Source organism: Labrus bergylta, chromosome 24 (genome assembly GCF_963930695.1).
Source record: "Labrus bergylta chromosome 24, fLabBer1.1, whole genome shotgun sequence".
Classification (NCBI taxonomy): domain Eukaryota; kingdom Metazoa; phylum Chordata; class Actinopteri; order Labriformes; family Labridae; genus Labrus; species Labrus bergylta.
Genome location: NC_089218.1, coordinates 11,221,162 through 11,243,002, shown reverse-complemented (window position 1 = coordinate 11,243,002; position 21,841 = coordinate 11,221,162). Strand labels below are relative to the sequence as shown.

At 39.6% G+C, this 21,841-nt stretch overlaps 1 protein-coding gene across 1 annotated transcript; it reads right to left on the bottom strand.

Annotated features, from left to right (window-relative positions):
• Positions 1-437: 437 nt before the first annotated feature.
• On the bottom strand, positions 438-20,728 carry LOC109992379 (heparan-sulfate 6-O-sulfotransferase 3-B). The gene is made up of 2 exons (XM_020644949.3): positions 19,843-20,728; positions 438-1,912 (listed from the first exon to the last, which is right to left on the bottom strand). Exons 1-2 carry the CDS (start codon positions 20,382-20,384, stop codon positions 1,153-1,155), a joined length of 1,302 nt encoding a protein of 433 aa, XP_020500605.1. The 5' UTR covers positions 20,385-20,728; the 3' UTR covers positions 438-1,152.
• Between the last annotated feature and the right edge of the window lie 1,113 nt (positions 20,729-21,841).

Here is a 21,841-nt window from a genome sequence, read left to right as displayed (position 1 = left end):
GCCACAGGATATTAATATAAAGCAATCACTCCTGCAACTAACATCTCAAAGGCCTGCTGTCTGCAGAAAGGTGTTGAAATAGATTGTTTTTCTTTCTGGAGTGCAAATTGAACGTCAGTTGAGCTGAGAACTGTATGTTTGTCAGATTATGGAGGGGGGGGAGTGTTCAGCAAGCCGCTGGCTTTCTTCTATTTTCTGCAGCGCCAGCGTCATGGTCAATTGAACTTTAAATGATCAATTTGGAAGTGAAGAGCCTGTGATCAATGCCCTAATGGTGGAAATACCAATGTTCTCTCTCTGTGATGTAAGAGCGCTGAAAACTGCTCTGACAGGCTGTCTTTCAGGCCGCAGCTCCCCCTTTAAAAAAGAAAAGCCTCATCAGTGTGCGTCAGTGTGTCTGTATGTGCGTGCATGTATGGAAGAAGTTGGCACACGGCTTGGAGATTTCAGATTTTTATGGTGAGAACATGCTGTGAAAAAAAGGAGCAAGGCAGATCACGTTCATGTACACATGCGTACCAGGGACACATTTACATCACTGGGTGCTGCATATTTTTATTGAACACGTTTTCCTGCAAGAAATTGCCTTGATTGTTTCTGTAAGTTTCAGCTTATTCAGTTGAAAGAAAAAGAAACACTGCAGACTATTGCCAAGTTTGTGCTTTGATATTCTTATGAAGCCAAACACCACAGAATAACTACAAGATTTCACTGATCAACACGGCGCTAGATCACAAACATGACACAGAGGACCCTTCAAGTCATCCACCATTTTTAAAATAGACTAAAACTCGCCTTATTTTTTCAGTTCTATTAATTATTAGCGAAATTTGAGAAACATTTCCACCGCTCTGAGAACATTCAAAGCACTTGCTAATGAATAAATAAAGACAAATTCACAACTGCAGTGCATAAAAATAGCCATAAGAAAAAAACAAATACAAAATGTTTTATGTTGCCATGACAAATACATCCATCATAAATATTAAGACACCGTTCGGCAGTCCGACAAAGCGCTATGAGGCTATGAGGGCAGGAGGTTTTGGCAGATTCACAGCAGAGACAGCAGGAGATGGAGGGAGGAGAGTAAAGCACGATGAATCAACCAGCCATCACTCAGTGTGTTTGTGTTTTTTGGTCCCTGTGCTCTCCTCACCACCGCACCACCTGGCTGCTGTAGTCCTCTGTCGTGGTTATCTCCTCTTGCACCTTCACCTCCTCCTCCGCCTCCTCCCCTCCTCCTCCTCCTCCTCCTAGTCTCCACAGTGCAGCAAGATAGGTCCTGTGCATACGCTGCCTGTGCTGCCTCTCCTGCCACCTCCTGAGGCGCTCCTCCTGGTGCTGCTTTTGACGGTTGTACTGGTAGCGCCGCAGGAACAGCTCCTTTGCGTACTCGTATAGCTCCACATCAAGTGCGTTAAGCCCCTCGATTCGCCACCGCACCTTCTCGCTGATTCCCACGCTGGCTGCCCGCGTGCTGTTGATCTGCGTGAAGGCCCGGATGAAGTGCAGGCCGAACGTCCGCTCAAACAGGTATTGCGTCTTCCGCTGGAACTCCGTCAGGCCGTAGAAAGCCATGTTACGTAAGTTGGCTTTGGCACTAGCTAGCAGCACACGGCCTCTCTCCAGCTCGCTGACAGAGGACATGTTGTAGCAGCCCACCAGGCTGAGGTCAGCCAGCATACGCACCTGCCTGTTGTTGGCGAGGTTAGAGGGGCAGCTCATGAAGTCGGCCAGAGCCACACCTGTCCAGTCTTCGCCGCTGTAGCAGGCGGGGAGCTCGTCCTGAGTGGGCGGCCGGCCGTCACACATGTGTAGAGCAGTTTTCCAAGTGGCCCCACGCTGCACGTGTTTCCACTCGCTGAGGTAGCGTGACACAGGGTCGCGTAGCATGGTGATGTAGTAGAAGTTCCTGTGTAGACAGAAAAAGAGATGCATAAGATGAGGGGTTGAGCATGCAGTCGCTCAAGGACAGGCTCGGACTGTAACTTAGAGCAATTCTGGGTCATAACTAATAGTTCATCGATCATTGTACAGAAAAGTACTGAAACAAAGAAGTTGAAAAAGGTCACCACTTTTTCAAAATGCTAACTTGCGTTGAACTAACATGCTCAGAGCAAAATTCTTTATATCATTACTGAGAAGGCAAATAATGAAATCCTTACATTTAAGAAGCTAGAACCAGTCGAGATTTAACAGTTTATCTTAAAACATGGAGGAAACAAATCCATTATCAAACCAGCTTTTTCCCTCATAAGTAAATCCATGAACTCACTTTCCACTGTAGTTCTGAAGCAGTTTGATGTCTTGGGGATAAAGACATAGCCCATCTACATTTTCCTTTTGACTGATCATTATCACTTTTTTGTTCATATTCCAAAAATGACGCTATGGCCAAGAGACGGTTATTTTAAAAAGGGAACAAATGTTCATATTTGTTAGAATATGGAACAATTGTTTTTAAATGATATTATCCATTCAGCCGTTGAAAATGTGTGCCCCCTTTGAGTACTCTCATCTTTAGCTAAACCTGCTAGCTAACTTTTTTTCTATACACTTTTGCTTGAAAAGACAGCAAGTCCACAGATTTGTGTTCATCTCAAACGCTCCTTCAACTTTTTTCTCTCCGCATATAAATTTAATGTTTTTTTTTTGTACCAGCAAACCGTCTTCAGTTAAGATAGCGTGCAGTGCCAAACACCATGAGCTACATTTTCAACACAGTGAGGAAGTATGAAACTAAAGGCTACATCAAATTTCTCATTTCCTGCTGCAGATAAAACAGAAATAGGAGCCGGAAGAAATGCTGCGGCGCTGGAAGTATAAGGAGAGCGCTGCTGGTGTGATTAGGGTTGAAATGAAAAACATCATCAAGTGTGTCTGAGGTAGGAGGTGTTGGAGAATAATGACAAAGAATGCAATGCAAACCAAGCATGTATAGCATTTAATAACCCACAGATGTGAATTTATTTTGCTTCTTATCACTAATTTGCTCCTACCTACCTCTGGTAATTAGTTTTTTCTCCCTCATCTCTACCACCTTTTCTGTTTCTGGCTCGCTCTGATCTGCCATGAACGACACATTGAAAAATTTCTGTAACCCAGCGGCACAAAAAAAAATAAAAGCTTTCAACTGACAAACAGCTTTTAGCCCTTATCTATGGAGCTCAGTGATGACCGGCATAACACGAAGGTGACTCAAGGAGTCAGCGCCAGGAGAAATTCAGCAGCCATTTTCGAAAAAAAAAGTTTTTCAAAGGGAAGAAAACAAGAGATAAAAGGGGAATTGAAAACGTTCATCTTGGGCGCAAAGATCACCGTGACCTGCGGTGTCACGGAAAAAACACAAAAAAATGAAGTCTGAATGAAAAGCGGAACATTTTATTTCCTTTCACAGGGCTGCAGTTTACCTTCCAGGGGCATTTTATTCAACCTCTAAATAAAGAATCAGATTCAAGGACATTTTACTGCAGCGCTGCTCTGCTAATTCCTCCTTTAAAGCCCATAAAACATGGTTTAGTTTCCCCTTTATACTCTTTTACTTGTTGATGTTTCTTTCCTTTACTACCTGTTACCTGATTTCTCTGCTCACGAGCGAGTCTCTGTGGACTGAGTTTGGCCCAGAACGCTGATGCTGGAGCTGGATGCTCTCCCAAAATAGGATCTCTTTGTGAATGTCTTTGTGCAAAACAGTTTTAGACTGACTGTGTAATTACGTGAGCAAGGCCATCCATTGTTTAAACCTAGAACCTGTCTACAGGTTCAATGAAAGCGTCTTCTGCTACAACACAATAAGAAACGTAAAGTTTCTAAGTAACAAATAGAGACCAGGGTGGAGGAGCGGTGTGCCTTCTTGTTCACCTTTTTCCATTTTTTTGGTTGGACTCTTGTAGTTACTGCATGAAACAAGATGTGGGAGGATTTGTATCTTATTTTTTTAATAAAGACCGAAAAATTGTAATTTTTTTAAAGATTTCTTTTTGGGCTTTTTGTGCCTTTATTGGAGAGATAGGACAGTGGATAGAGTCAGAAATCAGGGAGAGAGAGAGAGTGGGGAATGACATGCGGGAAAGGAGCCACAGATTCGAACCTGGGCTACCTGCTTGGAGGACTATAGCCTCTGTACATGGGACGTGCGCACTAACCACTGCACCACCAGCGCCCTGAAAGATCTTTATTTTTCTCTTTTTTGTTTTTTGCTTGGATTCTAGTCACTCAAGTGCCTAAAAAAATTATCAGGATGTATATCTTATAGTTTACTTTCCTTTTTTGGACCAACTAAGAGACTTTATGACCATTATAAGAAGGGGGGGGGTATAACTTATTGTAACTGTTAAAGACTTTTTATGATTGAGCATGCCGTTAAACATGCACAGCAGAACCGCAAAGACAAACTAATGGCTGTCATATTTTTTTTTGAGAAGAAATGAACAGAGATAATGTGTCAAAACACACTTCACACCATTCCCAGGACTGATCAGATGTATGCGTTTGTCAGTTTTTCTGCACGTTTAAGAGGCACTCACATACAGAGTTTATCACACTGTAGATGTGTGATCAAATTTGCCAATTCTAAAGTGATATGTTAACACCCTTTACCCTCTCTTTAACTGAAAAAACTAACACCCTACCTCCTATAAAATAAAAGAATCTGGCACTTAAAGTGATTTAACAGTACAAAGAGTAAAAGCTCATTCTCACTAACTTATCAGGCGATTAAAAAACGTTGTTCAGGCATCACTGAATCATGATGTAGTGATGCAGAACAAAACTACTAACTCCAGTGTTATTTACATACACTTTTATACTGATGCATATGTTTTAAATTCATTTGTACTTAAAGTATTGCTCTAGTCTGCAGTGTTTATTTGCATTTAACTCTTAACATTTTATATTTTTTACTGCGATGTCATTTTGTGATTGTTCAGGCAGAAATGAATCTTTGTTGTCTGAGATATTATCTATTTATCTTCTATATTTCTCTAAACACAGATACTACCACTGTTACTTTTATATACTGACACATAAAGCCATGTTTTCTAGCATGTTGATCGCCTCAAAAAACATTTCCCTCCCTGTCCAGCAGTTGTCCTCAGTGTACTGCCACCTTTTCACATGAACTGACCTACTGCACACCTGAAACACATTTCCTCATCATCATCTACTTCTTCTTCATGATTTCCTGCCTCTAGCTCAGCTCTGTTGTAAGAAGCTTTAGTTTTATTTCAGCAGGTTTATCTACACATCGTCCCTATTTTGACCAGAAAGTCCCACTGACATTAAAAATCTCTTTTAGAAGAGAGACCTGGAAAAGGTTGCAGCCCTATACAACCCTAAAACACATAAAACTATTTAATTACACAACATGGGAAAATCACAACAATTTACAACTGGCTTTTAAATGACCTAGGAAATACAACAACATGCCTCTGTCACCACATTCTTTATGATACTCTTAAACTACTCAATTTGAGCACTTATATTACAAATATTTTCCATGCCAAAGGTGCATTATAGGAAAACTTAGTTTTTCCAAGATCATAATGCCCTAGATTTTATTTTTTTCACACAGAATAGATACAAAATACGTGTGTGCAAAGTTTTCAGAGGAACTGAATTAATGGAATATTTCTATTTGTTGGCTAAACATAGGGAATGTTTGGTAAAGGCTAAATAATGTAACACACTTGTGTAAAAAAAATTACACTGTGGAGCATTTACAGCACAGCAATTGCTTCAAGTTCACTCTGAAATTTGATGAATTGGAGGATGTGCAGTCAAAGAGCCTAAGAAGGTCAACAATTTAGCCATTATTGCCAGACGGCTGATATCAACCAGCTGTGATGTATTCTTAAGTGTGTGTCAGGATGATATCATGGCAGAACACACCCGCAGACAAACACACCACCCACAGATAATGGCCGTCCACAGTGCAGGATAAGTGAATTACTCTGCCATCTACGCTGGGGTTGATCCCGGACGGCCCGAGATGGATGAACACACACCATCGCCTCGCAAAGCGGCCTTTGTTCTACTTCCTGGAAAAGAGCTCAGTCTTTTTCCTCCTCCTGTGCCTATCATCTATCTGTACAGCTAACCACTAGACAGCCGGATCAATAAATGTCCATGCTACCCGGCCTTTGTGCAGCTGTGCTTTCATCATGACCTATTGACAAAGAGCAGCAAATGTCAAAGTGCTCCTCTTACCCGTGTCAACGACAACGGCAGGGTCAGATTATGAAGGTCAGGAATAATTACTCATCAGATGAGCGGCTGATGTTTTCTTATGCAGAAAGCGTCACTTCTTGTATTTTACAACATTAATTACAGTTAAAAAGAATGATGGCCTCCCCAGTAGGACATAATGATCCAACATGTTAGCAATGTATTAAGTTGTATATCTATCCACTCCAGGAACATACTTCAAAATATGAACTCTTTTAAGCTTTGGTTTGGTCTCCACCATTTCCTGCGTCAAACTTGTTAGCCGCTAAATGCTATACAATGCTCACAAGGCACAGAGACAGAGCTGATGCAGCCATGATTCTCGCTTGCAGTCGTATCAGTCACATCACTTATTATACATAACTCTTATCTTTCATACAATCAAATCAGATGTGTTATATAAAAAAGCTCTCCCTGTAGAGTGTGTGCCAATAAAAACATGAACTAATCACACAAAATCTTTTTTTTTAACCAGGCTGTAAAAATAGGCATTTTAATTCGGGGTTTGTATGTGACCTCTGTGGCTTCTGCAGCCAGCCTCAAGTGGACACTGAACTGCAAATAGACATGCTTTTATAAAACATGGAAGAAATTTGATTTATTGGAAGCATAAAATCCTCGCACCATCTTTGCACATTTCAGTGATTGTGTTGAATGATAAGGCTTCTCTAAACTAAAACAACTCTTCCACACCATCCATCTCTCTGAAACATCATCTGTCACTCAGCTCTGGTTTATTCCATAAAGATGCCTGAGCCCTTTGCTAATGTGCTAAATGGCTTTCCATACTCTCAGACCTGAACAGAACAAAGTGGGAACATTTTTCGTCCTTTTAAGATATCTGATTGATCAAGTCAAACACTGACAGATTTTAGTGTATGTACAAGACTCTAAATCTACTCTTACATTGACAGTCTCTCAAAACACGCACATATGTGTGTGTGTGTGTGTGTGTGTGTGTGTGTGTGTGTGTGTGTGTGTGTGTGTGTGTGTGTGTGTGTGTGTGTGTGTGTGTGTGTGTGTGTGTGTGTGCTCATTCTTACGGTTAAGAAAAATCAACTTGTCGCATTTTGCTGCAGATCAATCCACCGCCTCTTTCATGCCCTTCTCGCTGCCTGTCACCTTTCTCTACACAGCAAACCTGCAAACACTATTGATTGGCCTCTTTCTGAGTGTCTCTCTCTGATTGTCTCTCTCTCACTCTCTAAATCAACATCGAAAAGCTAAAGGAAACTCGCAGCAAAAAGATCGATATCTGCCTTGTTAATTCACTCACTAGCATCAAGGACACGTCATCTCATGATAAAAGCCTTGATGGAACCTATTTATGCTGTCGAAGATGCAGCCTATACAGAAAGTACCTAGACTAACAAAAAAACTAAAGTTCTTTATTATCTGAAATTATAAAAATGTTGCTTTAACTTGAAGCATGTATTTCTAAAGAATAGTTTCACTGCCTCATAATACAACAAAATATCGCTTTAGACGCCATTTCAATCAACCGAGTTGGGAGAAGAAGCGACTCTGGAAACAAGCACAGGAACTGCACATCGATTTCACACTGACGCAGGGTGTTGATAACTCGCACAGTTGGATCAAATCCATTTTAGAGGTGTTTCTGTACCCACAAGGGATCCCTCTTCCACTGCTGCCAAGAGGGAATTACTTTCTGCCCTTATGTCTTACCAGACTCTATTCACATGCTCTCTTTTTAATGGTTTAATTTTATCTCCTGAATAAAAAAAAAGTTTGAAATGCCCCTCGGCGGTTATGAGTTTTGACAAAAGTTTGGGAGTCTGAGTCTCATTAAATAGAAGTGAATGAACCCCAATATCTAAGAGGACAAGTTGAGATTAAATAAGAGTAAAAAATATCCCTTAATTATAGTCCTGAAGATTGCTAATTAATTTAATGTCCCATTTGCTGACTGGTTATTCAGCCTGATAAAAGCCTTTACATTTGCAGTCTTCTTTTTTTATAACGGTTGAGTTTTGGGTAAAAGTCAGCGCAAAGACCAAACACAGAGTTCCAAAACCAAGGCCTGTCTTTGAAAACAAATCATTAGAAACTTTAAGTTCAGATGAAGGCAAACCGTCAAAAGTGCTTTTACAAAGACGATGTTTGGATCGCTGTAAGACTGAGGTCCAAAAAAAACAACAATTCCTGGTTATCACCACAAGTGGCACCAAAGAGAAGATAACTGATTTATGACTCATAATTAACCGTCCCAACTTTCAAATATCCATATTTAGTTTCTTTCACAATGTGATTTAAACCTATACCTGATCAAATGTAAAACATACAATACTTAATAGTTCAAAATGAACCTATTGACTGTAAAGACACTAAACATTTTCCTCACATAAACAATGGTTCAGATGACCATGTGTAATGTCAAAGGGGGCTGGTTTTAGTGGTGGGCCACCAACAATCTATACTACTTTGCATATTTCCTCAGTTGGAAGGAGCATTTTAGCATCTTTCAGCAGATTGCTTTGGTTGTACCGCGGTAGCTCTAATGTTTTTGTTTACTCACTGTCTGCTTGTTTTTGTCTTTGTTTACCATTTGTTAAGAGTGGACTTCGCTAATGTTACATTCTCATCTGATAGCTGTTGTAGTCAACTTCATAGTCAATAAAAGCAAATCAAACCACACCAACACAGCGAAAATATAAACAGATCTTTACTTGAAATGGCCATGTTAGCAGTGAAAGGAGAAGTGTTTAATGAGCGTCTTAGCAAAGAAACCTTTAGACCAAATTTTTTTTTTTCCAATTTTGTGGATAACACTTCATTTGACAAAGAAAATAAAATGCTGGCCTAATTCTCAGCTTTGCCAGTTTGACAGTGGGTGAATGGGTGACCACTGAGGCATGGGAGTAAGAAATGGGAAGAATTACAGCAGCAAGGCACAATTCCTAGAAAAAAAAATTAAAGAAAGCTAAATGAGACTCAAAAAGAGAATTAAAAGATGAATGTCAGAGGGAGCAAATTCAGCAACAGCCGGGCTGCATGTTAAAGGGGACGTTATCAAGATGACCGAGTGTAGCTGCTCAGTTGCAAAGACACAGAGTGAACACTCATCACATCACTATCCAGACCACGGGGTCAAGCGAGATCCATTTCCACTCATCTGATTCTCTCTCTTGTACTAATTCAATCTTTGTCTGCCAATTACAGGCAAGATGATCCCCATCCCCATCTGTGCAGGGCGGGATCACTATCCAACAAGCGGGCGCACATACACACACATTAAAAACTACACCACAACACACTCTTTCAGCATTAAATGACCTGTCAATGGTGCCCTGCTCCCCTTTAAAACATAACCCAGTTGTAGGGAATATCGGCAGCTTACATTGCTTCATAAATCATACAGAGGTACAGATTGAGAGAGGGGGTGTGAGGAGAGAAATGATGAGCAAGGAGACTTGGTGCCACACGGTGATCTTCATCGGTCGCAGATATGAGATGCTATTTTAGGCGATAAAGGAAAAGCCCCAGGGATACTGGCGCGAAGAAGAGGGAGCCGAGAACACTTCCAGAAAGACGAGTTGTCCGGGCAGGCGAGGGTGTGAAGATGTGGTTTAGCTGAAAACTAGGTGATAGACTATGTGAGAAGCTGCATCTTACATACACTTAAACAAACCAAAACTAAGCACAGCATTTCAGGGTTAAACAATAAAACAACATGGCTGCACAATCTGTATATGGTTGCATTTCAGGTGGCTACATTTTTCAGAGTTCAGTGAGTCTTTAAATACACCCACGACAGGCATAGTGTTGAGGACATCCACGCACACAACAACCTGCCGTGTGCAGCTTTAGTAGCTTTAGCGTCTTAGCCTTAACCTTTGCTTGACATCTTAATCTTTGCAGCTTTGTGAGGTGTCAGCCCGTCTTCGAGGTCCATGTAGATATGGGAAGGATAAATGGAAGACTGTACTCTGCAAAGGTCACTTCTACCCACACAAAGTACGAAAGAATTTCTGAAAGGAAAGACACTTTTTAGAGATATGTGAAGGCTGCCTGGTACAAACACTGCTTTATGTTTTTCCTGCAAAGCCTTGAGGGTTTAACAGGTTGAGTCCTAACTTTAATTACTACTCTGGAAAATCACAGAAAGTTTTGATATTTTAGGTTAAGCATGTTCAGGCAAAAACATAATGCTTGCATTAAAAAGAACAAGATGTTGTTGCAGCTGATACAATTCCCATTAAATTGAAGAGTTTAATGTTTGATGGAAAGCCACTAATAATGTTCTGTGCAGCCTCGGTGATGTTTTCCCTCCTTTCACAATGTTTTATCAAAAGGAATCCCGTCGACAGGTTTCTGAATAAATCTGGACTTCTAGATTAAACCCCCCCTCCTTCCTCCTTCCTGGTATAATAAAACCTGTCTTCGGCTGCCCCTAATCCCCCTAAGGAGTGTAGAGATTACATAGATCCTCTGAAAATCTCACATTTCTCACAAGAATACTAGACACTGCTAACTGTCATGAAGGGCGTGCACTCAGGGAGATGATTTGACAGAAACAACACAACAATGTTCTGTTTGAACAAGCTGTATAGCTCACAATTCATTTACTACACATGTATAAATGAGGAGTTCATAATTGACTCCAAATAGGATGCCTTGTTGTCTCATTCAGTGTTCTCACTTAATGTTAGAGCATTTTCCAGCAGCACATCTCTGAAAGGTGATTAAAAACATAACCTTTAACATGCAATGGATGCTGATCATTCGAAAGTTATTTCTGCCAATTAAAAAATAATCTTTTTTGAGCTTTGAAGTCCAATATTCCCTTAAAGTGATCAGATAATCTTTAATTTTATTCTCACACACTAACAGAAAAGTATCAAAATATTACATTTCCCGCACATTTTTACCATATTTACTTATAATTATGAGATGTTTTGTAACAATTGCAATAAGGCCTTTAAGGCGTACAGTATTTTTTGGTCATTATGACTACCATGCATAATAAAAGAGTAAAATAAGTGAGGATATTTCGCAGGAATTCAAGTGGCAAATTAAGTAGCAAAAAAAGAAAAAACAGGATAAAAAGGCCAGGGTTGAAGTTAACCACAACCACCATTAGTACTAATAATAATAAACTCGTAAAAAAGGAACAAATGTAAATGTGGGAAAAATTTAGATAGTGATTTCCTAACTTTGAATTTGAATTAAATTGACCCTGTAGTAATTACAAATAAGACATTGATAATGTGATTTACCCAAAAGAACCCCCCCAACCATAGACATGTGTCAACAATAGTGGTAAACACTAACAATAAAATCTACCAGTGCAGGCATAACATGGTATCAGAAACCATTATCAGTTCATTGTTGTGTTCACACTAATGTAAAAAATGACATTGTTTTGTGTGTACTACAATGTGTTTGTGGTTTAAGTTTAAAATGCAGATTTTAAATAAAGGTGTCATAAAAAAAAAGAGGAATCAGTTTTCAGCTGAACAAAGCAGATATGCAAAGAGACTGTCAACCCTAAAAGTGGAATAATAAATGGTGTATTTACAAAGAAAATCATGATAATTGTTCATCTGCCATCCCAGCCAGAGAAAGATCTTGGAAAGTGCAGAGCAGTATGCAAATGATTGTAACAGGGTGTGTAATTGCTCACTGGAGTTATAGAGCAGTTCATACTTCCTGTGCAAAGTTAAAGTTAATGAGGAAAGGGGTATCACTTCAAAAGGCAAGAAATGTCACGATGGCTAGTAGAAAAAAGTAAAAGGCTCCAAATGAAGAAAAGAAAAACCTTGGAGTGTTCAACTTTTAGTCTGGTTTTTCCATAAAATTCCCAGGATAATATCTATATGCTATCTAGCAGAAGCTTAAAGCACAGGGAGCTACTGTGTCCTGCCAAGACCAAGTTACCGTAAAAAGCTCCAGTGACACCAAAATAAGCTGATTTTACTAGGGATGTACTAAAAGAATTTATTTGAGTCGATACCGATAACAGCCGATAAGATAACAGATCATTTTTTAAATGAATATTGCATTTTAAAAAGACATTCATAAAATGATGCTTATGCACATCTAGGGGTAAGAAAGGTAGATGTGTAGTCAGCAAAGATGTATATGTACATTAATATTTTAAAACTGACATCAACGTCAATAAAATAAATTAAAACTAAGTACATCAAAACTGACAAACAACCTACTTTAATTTAATATTAGTATTTGAATTATGGACTCAAATTAAATGGTTTGACAAACTGTCAAATATAAGTACAAGGATAGTAGACTAGGCCCTGACTAAATGTACTATAAAGAAATACCTTAAAATCCGGTGTATAGGCGCACTCACTCTATTTTTCATCTGAAAACTTGAATTTCGGCCATTAGCTCAGTCTGTAGAGACTCAGTTTGTGAGCCCGAGGGTTGACAGTTCAAGGTTGATGCTGGAGAGATGCCACTTCATCCCCCTGTGTGGAGCCCCCTCACTCTGACGCCTTTCCTTAAATGCATGTCCTGTTTGAGCATGTACTGGTATGTGTGTGAATAACAGAGTGTACACCTGAATTTCCCCTCTGGGATTTATAAAGTACATACTAATTGGAAATCAAGAAACAAAGATACGGTTTGTACCTTAATACCCCAGGGAGCCCACTAAAAACAGACTGCGTCTTGTATACTGCTGTGGCTTATATTTTGGATTTTATGGTAATCAACCTTGTGATGGTCATGTTTGCTTTTGTAAGTCATAAAGAGGCTTCAGCATCAATTTCAGTCTGTTTCATGACCAGATAAAAACTCCTTACAGGAGTTAAAGTCCATCATTCATCACTTAATACCAATGGTATTTGAGAACTCTTTACCGAAAACTAATAAACACATAGATGTCCCCCTGAATGTCAAGCTATCAGTTGTATTCATTAGCTTTACATTTACATTGGAATACACTAATACTGTAAATCTAAAGATAAAGCGAATGACTTTGAAGATAAAACTCCTTTTACAGGATCTATGTAACCAATAGCACATGAATTAATTAATGAAATGTACATTAACATTTTCTAAAACTACAAATTCCCCTTTTTCCTCCTACCGCTGGGAGTTCAGATGTCACTCAGCGCTCTGTTCTGCCTTACTGCTAACATTATCATCTTTCTGCAGTGACATGTATGATCAAGGTCATGTTTACCGTGATACTGTCAAAGCAGATACTGGGAAAAAATGTCCAACAAATGTTATGTCTACACCGACACCAAACACTGGATGTCACTACCTCCTTCTACTTTACAGAGGTAGAAGGCTTGGCTAAAACACAAACTACTTGAAGAGATTTCCATACCTTATCATCCTACATCACACAATCAGGCTGCTGCATAGGATCTCCCAAAGGACCTGTACATTCACCTGCTGCCAAAAATAAAACTCTGGTGTCAGGTACTGTATGCATACTTGTCCACCCACGAGAGGTGACGAATCAGGACTTCAAACTGTCTCCTGAACAGTGCTGAATGTAAAATGTACAGAATCCAACACCAACAGGGTCCAAAATTAACTTTTTGACTCACCAGCCAAGGTGGCAAGTAGATGAAAGAATTCACTGGTAAAGCTTATGTTTAATGGAAGAAGGTAACTCATGAAGGGGGTGAACTAACTTGATTCTTCTAGTAATCTAACTTTTGCAAACATAATCTAACATGTATCCACTACATGGTCCAATCTAGATCAAGTAAAGCTTCTTTAGAAAAACTTGTGAGTGTTTTGAATTGAACAAGGTTGTAATTCACTGTTCAACAATCCATTTTTTAATTAGCATGGGCAAGAATGTGCTATTTTCTACCTTTAAAGTCTCCCTTTAAGTCAGAACACATCCGCTGGGAACAGTTTGAATGATTGCCGGCCACTGAAGGTCACATATTTTTGACAATCCACGTTCTTGTCACGTTGAGTTTTTTTTTTTTTTTTTACAACAATGTGTGGTTGTCAGCAGCCTGAAATAACTTGATGTGTAAGCTTGGAGAGTGACAGTACAGTCAAAAGCAGCGTTGACAGTAAAAGGGCAGTATTACGCCTAAAGCATTTAAGAAATACTCTCTGCTTCACACCCCAAACACATTTTCTCAACAATATACATCCCTCTCTGATATCGCTCTGCTCTCTTTGGCTGAGGATTTAAACTGACTTAGAGTATCTCTAAGGGGAGATTAATGTCAAAAACTTGGAACCAGATGTGTTTTCAACACATAGTCTATTAAGTATTTAAGAAAAACATGGTTCAACAAGAGGAAACTGCAAATCACCTTTTCCCCCTTGGGCCAATCATCTTTTCCACCATAGTTTTCCTTCCAGTTTGACAAAATCTTGTCAACTTCCTGCATATTTTTGCATATTTTAAAGTCCATAGTGTCATTATCATCATCATAATAGGTTCTTTGTGCCAAATTAATAGCTAAAACCACCTAACTTGGTTCAAAATGAACTGGGCTAATTAGACTCAGGCGGATCTGTGTTTTGGCCAAGACTGCATTCTCTGCACTAATCTGAAATAATGAGGTCAGTAATAAGGTTACACTCTCTGACTGCTCAGTGTGAGGCGGCCTGCCGAGGACAAATGGGGCGGTCCGGCAATTCAAGTGTGTTTGGCGTCTGGCCTTACAGGATTTTTACAGCCCGCTGCGATGTGAATGCTGTAGCCCCACGCTGGGAGCACAGCCCCGCGGGAGCCTCTGACCAGCAGTGCACCTATCAACAACTACTTTGACCTTCCACGTATTATTCACTGAAGTTTGTGAGTGAGGGAGGAAATTACCAAACATAAGGAGGGCGGATGGAAGGATGCAGGTTAATGCAGCTTGTGAGGCTTGTGTTAAGTCAGGGGTGAATGGATAAAGGAAGGAGCAAACATAAGGAAAACCCTACATGAGATGAATTACAAATCTCATTATCTTCTCCTGATGAATGACAACCAGTCCGCTCTAAAAAAAAGAGCCCAATAAATTCTCTCAATTTCCCTTTGTAGATTGTTCTGCACTTTTAACTTTTCATATGCCATTCAAATAAAATCCTAAATACTAAAAGAATACTAAAATTATATTTGAAAATATGGAACATTTGCAGTTATTACATTACAAGTCTTGTAATCTTCATTTGTTCATGTATCTTGTGTTTTAACACCTGTAAATTGTGTAGGAGAGAGGTGACTTCAAGGTCACAGCAGGCAGACGCTTCTTTATTCAGAACCATCATGACTATATGCAGCTGATGTTGCAAAATAGTATTTTTTTCATTAGGTATAGAAGTGAGGTGGTACTACAGCCAGACGGTGGCTGTAGTACATCTGAAAGCTGTTTGCTAGCCGCCATTACATGACAAAAGAAGTAGAAAACATTAGTGTCAGGGGACACAGCTGTAGCGTTATAAAGTGTAAAGATGATAAGAAACTTACAAATATTTGACTTTTGACCCCAGCTGAGGGTCAGAAAATGGAGGTTATTGGTGTTCTAAATTAAATAAAGAAATAAATCAGAGCCCGGCCCAACTTGTACGGGATAAGATCAGCAAAGAGATAAATTGCCACTCTTTGCCCAAAATTGTCATAACATTCAAGTTCCTCACAGAAGCTTTAAAATGAATCAACATCTGAAAATAAGCCATAGGAAAGTGAGGTGCAGACATTTACCTATTTCCCTGAAATGCAGTAAAGTAGAATAAGGATTTCTAGGAGCGCTGCAACTTATAAATTGTGCTCCAGAGTTAAATAAACCGGTGAAGAGTCTGAGGGCTGAGATAAGACTCTGCAAACTACATCACATCATGCAGGATGCAGCCTAAAGATAGGTGTGGGCGTCATTCGTTCCCATGATGTTTGATCCCTGACTGTCTGCATTCCCTGTGCTATATGTGACTTGTATAAGACGATAGTCATCGCTCGATACCAATGTGCTGATTTGTCTTTTCAAATCACACTAGGTATAAGTACTAGAGTATTTCATAAGCACATGAAATGGTTCAGGCTTTAAGAAAATACTCACAGTGGTTATGTCTAAACTTCAAGTTGGAGTAAAAGTACATCGATAATTCTCTTTAACCTCTCTTAACTTCTCCTAGAAACAAGAGGGATCAAAGCTGAATGACAAGCAAATCCAAAGTAGAGTGGTCTGACTGAATGGAGCAGAATTAAGTATTGTATTAAGCTGAGCAGCACACACACACACACACACACACACACACACACACACACACACACACACACACACACGACCCGCACATGCACCAACTCAGTTCAACTCCCTGTGCTGCCATCACTGTGTGCGTCACCGTCCATCATAGAAGAGCTACATCCCCCAAAGTGACAGGACAAGAGCCTTTCAGATCTGATAAAACTGCAACATGAAACCTCGTGGCAACACATCATCGAGTCAAGACGCTCTGAGTAGTCTTTATTTTGCAGTTTTAATCGAAAATGACAGGAGGGCTTCACTTAATAGTTTGTATATTTCCAGGTCAAAGGGTAGAGTGTAATGGTTCCCCAATATATACTATATATATACATATATATATATATATTTATCAATCACAGTGTGGACAGAGCATGGAGCAGGCATTATCCCAGAGAGATGAGAACTTTATGTGACAGGCTGTTAAGCAAGTTGTGACTCAGAATTTCACAGGTAGAGATTGAGTTATGAGTCATGGTGAATTTGGCTTAGAATTGTATACCTTCTTCTGAAATATATGTATAAATTCTGCCTCCGATCATAGTTGACAGCTGCACAAGATGGCATTTATAAATCTTGTAATATTCAAGGCATTAGAAGTAGAGCACATATTATGTTTCCCACTTGAAATAAATGTTTTAGAGTGATGAACGACCACAGTACACTGCTTGGTTTGAATTGTACCGAAATTAAAGCTTCAAAATTGTTATCTCCCAGAGTTTCAGGTCAAACATTTTAACGTTTTTATTTATTGATTTAAAGTTTAATTAATTGTATATTTCTGCTGTGGCCTTATCAGAAACAACAACAGCACACTATTAGCCTAGAGTGTCAAGTTAGCTTAAGCTAGCAAAACAAAAAAGTCGGAGTGTAACATTAGTTGAAGCTAGCAAAATGTCCACACACACTTGTTTTATGATTACACATTTGAAGCTGTTAAGTTGAAATAATTAGATCTAAATAGATTTCAATAATAACAAATCATTCCTTTGGCCTAAACAGCAATTCAATGTATTTTGGCTGCCACACATAACTACAGTTTAGGAGACGTAAATAATAACAGCAGACTGCTAGCTTAGACTGTAATGTTGGTTAAAGCTACCAAAATGACAACTCTAAAAGTTTTCTGATAACACGTTTTAAAACTATATATTTTTAAATACATTTTAAGAAAAAGTCATTTTAACCATTTCAAACAGAAGGTAAATAAGTTGAATTAAAAACGACTAGTTTCTTCAACAATACATCCTTTAGCCAATATACAGAAAACTAGCTTAGCTTATTTTTAGGCCAGATATTCATATCCACATAGGGTTGTAGTATAGCCTACAACTTTTCAATAATGTGTATTTCTTTACTGCACAAGTTTAGCATGTGCAGTTGTTGAATACACATATTGTATCAGAGCATTTCTCATGAGAAGACAATAGATCATGAAGGACAAAATCAATACCTTCATATAAAGAATATGTGCATTATTACCCTATAATGACTTCCTTTACAGACAGCAGTGCCCTTGAGAAAGACATTGAATCCCGTAAAGCTGCTAAGGATCGTCTATGACCTCTGACCTTCCTGCGGGGTGGGGGGTACAGAGAGTATTTCCCTGCAGGGATTAATGAGGTATCACATTTACCGTGAGCACTTCTCAAGATTGCTCAGTGCAGTATCATATTATAAGGGATATTCCCTGGTTTGTAATAAAAATCTTTCTGTAAGTCAACACCCACAAGAGTCCATTCACCACTCATTAGTGCTTTTTGTGGGAATCATTGCTTTCCTGTCAAAATAATTAGTAAAAATTGACACTTAGCAGCAGGAAATTGCTGCATAGCACAGATTTTGTTCAAACTTTGAAAAACATTTTAAGCCAAATTATGTGTGCAGTCAGTCTTGAACACAGCAAAGTGCCAACGTTAATGAGTGCTGAGTTTCCACTGACTATTATATTGAGCTGACAAGTGTTGACTGGAGTGTTGTTGATTCACTCACAGTGCTGATCTGGCTCGGAGGCATCACATCAAAATTATTTAAAAGCATTAAATGAAGTCTGATGGCTGCCACAGAGGACAGTTAATGGATTGGAAGGATTCTTTGAGGCGCTCCCCCGTCCTTGTCGACCCCCTTTAACGCTCTCGGTAACATATGGAGATTTGCTCTCTGAACCAATTTTGTAAGGTAAATTGGCTTCAACACGCAGGCGGCACACCTCAGAAGACCCTGGCCTTCTTAAGTGATTTACTCCCTTAAGCTTTGTTCTGTAATTACAGACAATTGAAACAGAGCCTCAGACGCGGATGCAGTCCGGATCTCAATGTGCTGGCAGACACAGCTGCTGGTGGGGTGATTGTTAACACAGCAGCTTTAACAGCACCACGTTACATGCCAATAAGGGCACATATGCTTGGCGTGACCAGACCTAGAGGTAATTGAATGCCAGGGAGAAATTGGTGTCACAACCTACATTGTTCTAAAAGCCTCTTACCTTTGGCTAAGTGCCTCTCGGTAAGCAAACCTAATGACAAAACTAACCACCTGTTGTAGGCTCGTGAAATGTCTGTTATAATTATTTTCACGATCGAGCCAACTGAGCAAACGCTGGAAAGAGAACAGATGTCAGAAAAGCACAGAAAAATGCCCAATGTGTCCTCCTCACATCGCTTCATCAAACAGTCCAAAACCTACAGTTATTCAATTTATGATGAGGTGAAACTGAGAAAGACGTTTTCCCTTAAAATATGACTGATAATGAAATATCTAAAAGGATTTTTCATTAACATGTGTTTTACATAAGGCTTGTAAGATTGATTAACAATTAGATTAGCTCTGTACTTTGTAATTTGCTTGGTTGGTGACTCAGAATATGAACAAGTGAATGCAAATGAGCTGTGGCTGAGTGAGTGAGTGAAATGAGAGAGTGAAAAAGTGAATAGCGTGCACAAAGGAGGGTATTAATGAAGTGAGCCAATGAAGAGTAAGTGAGTGAGGGGAATAGTCGATATTCGACTGAAGAATTATCTGAGTGAATAAATGAGCGATTGTGTGAATGAGTGATTGAAAAGCTGAGTGAGTGAGTGAGTGAAGGGGACGGCAAAAACTCTGAGTTAGTGAGAGAACAAGTGAGTGTGTAAATACAAGCGTTAGTGAACAAGTGAGTTGAGGCAGTGAGTTAAGGTGTGATTGAGTAAGTCAGTCAGTGATGAGTGAATGAGTGAAATCAGTTAATGAGTTAGTACGAACCATTACAACTACAGCAAAATAAACAAGGAGGAAGCAAATTAATGCACCAGGGAATTAAAGAATGACTGTATTGGGTGATCAAATGAAAAATGGTCCTTGTTATATTATATCATATTGTCAGAACACAAATGATTGAGTGGGTGCCTACTCTTTGACTACACCTGTCCTGCAGGTCACACCTCACCTTTTGCTCTTTTGGGCATTCTTCTTGTCCCTCTTGTTCATCACCACCGGCACACAGCTGGTGAGCTCTGTCCAGTCCGCATGCAACCCGCAACTCCAGCCCGTGGAGAACCTGGAGAAGAGCCACGACTCCGCTTTCCCCGGTCGGTGACAGGTGCATTTCCTCTGGCCGGGCATGCAGTCACACGGCTGCTCCAGCTGGATGTTCTTCACCAGGTGCCGCCCAAACGTCGTCCCGCCGGTCTTCTGGATATGCAGGAACACCATCACATCGTCTCCGCGGATGTTGAAGTCGATATGCCGGTCCAGGTCCCGCTCTGTGAAGTTAAATTTGGATGTGATTTTGGAGGGAAGGTCCTCGTCCGCCTCCGGCTCTGTGTAAACTAACTCAAACCCGGATGAATAGCGCTGAAAAAGCCCCTTTTCGTCACTTCTAAAGTAGCAGGTGTTGCTGTCGGACGGGCACACATACTGGTAGCCAATCATTAAGAAAAGCACCGCCGCAATGGGAATGAAGATGAGTCTATTGAACTTCTCCTCCATGGTGGAAAACTGTAAATCACGCCGTCGGCACAAACGGTAACGTGATGTCCAAGTCCTCCTCCCCTCGTCTCATCCTGCAGCTTCACTTCAGGTAACGCTGCGCGGTGCTCCTGTACGCAGCCGTTCAAGTCCCAGAGGCAGCTGAAAACATGTTCAAAGCTGTAAACATGCAAGTTATTCCCCTAAAAAAGAATCAGACAATGTCCTTATATATGTCAGAGTGGTTGGCATAACTCTGGTGAAATGACACCTTTCAAGACGTCAGCGCAAGTCGGCACATCCGCACATGAGGAGCGCCAAAGCCAGGCTCAGGCTCGGCTGTCCTGCCAAATGCTGATCGGTATCTGATCCGAGCGCGCATGCTACAAGCTGAACAAGATTAACACTGACTTCCGGTCTTATTTCCACATTAATAGTTTCATGTAAATAGCCTTTTACTTTGTAATGTCATTATGCAACATTATCCTGCATAAAAAAACCGTATAATTAGGGATATAAAATAAGCTTTATATTTGGAACTGAAGGAAAAAAAAAACACTTTTCTTGCAATTAAATTCCATAAATAGGAACATGTTTTTACGCAAATGTCTTTAAATTGACAACTGTGTACATACTGTCCTAAAAGCATGCTATACTTGTTTTAGACCTAAATCCTATAGGGAAATAACTATTAACAGTATTGTTATAGAATAAAGTTCCTTGACTTTTATAACCTACTTGTAATGGTATAATAAAAATCAATTAATTGTTAGTAGTTCCTGTTAAAGTCCATCAATACAGTGCATAGTGCCACTATTTCCGTTTAAAGTGTGGTATGATTGGTATGATTGGTATGATTGGTATGATTCCAAGTGATTTTAAAGCTGACTGGGTCTCCTGTCCTTATTTTTATTTCTAAAATCAATGCATCCCTGTATTACATTTTCTAGCTGCACAACATGTCTCATGGTATGTAACCGAATCATTTAATTTAAATCACCCCTTTTTATTTAACATTACTTTTATTCTGAAAATCTAAAGTAAATGTTTGTTGCATCCATCTTGACTCTGCATCTGTGCCAGCTACCAAGCCGGTGACGCAACCGCATCTCTAATCACACATACATAATTTGAGTGGCCTAGAACAGGCGGAAAATCAATAATTTCCAATTATATAGAAAACATGTATAGGAACTTAAAGCGGAAATTACAACAGTGATTTAATGGTAATCTGTTTGTTTTTTTTTACATTCAAATTCCTTTAGGCCATAAGTCAGCTTTGTTATTATTACACTACAACTTTAAAGAAAATACCTTAATGAAGTGTTTTTTATCCATATGGTATCTTTTATAATGAACATTACATTCACAAATGAGCTCAGGTCTGTTGTACTCAATGGTGTATCTATTAAGTGTAAATAGGGAAGGCATTGTTTTGGTATCTTAAAATAGCTTCTGTTTGTGAAATGGTTGTTAGC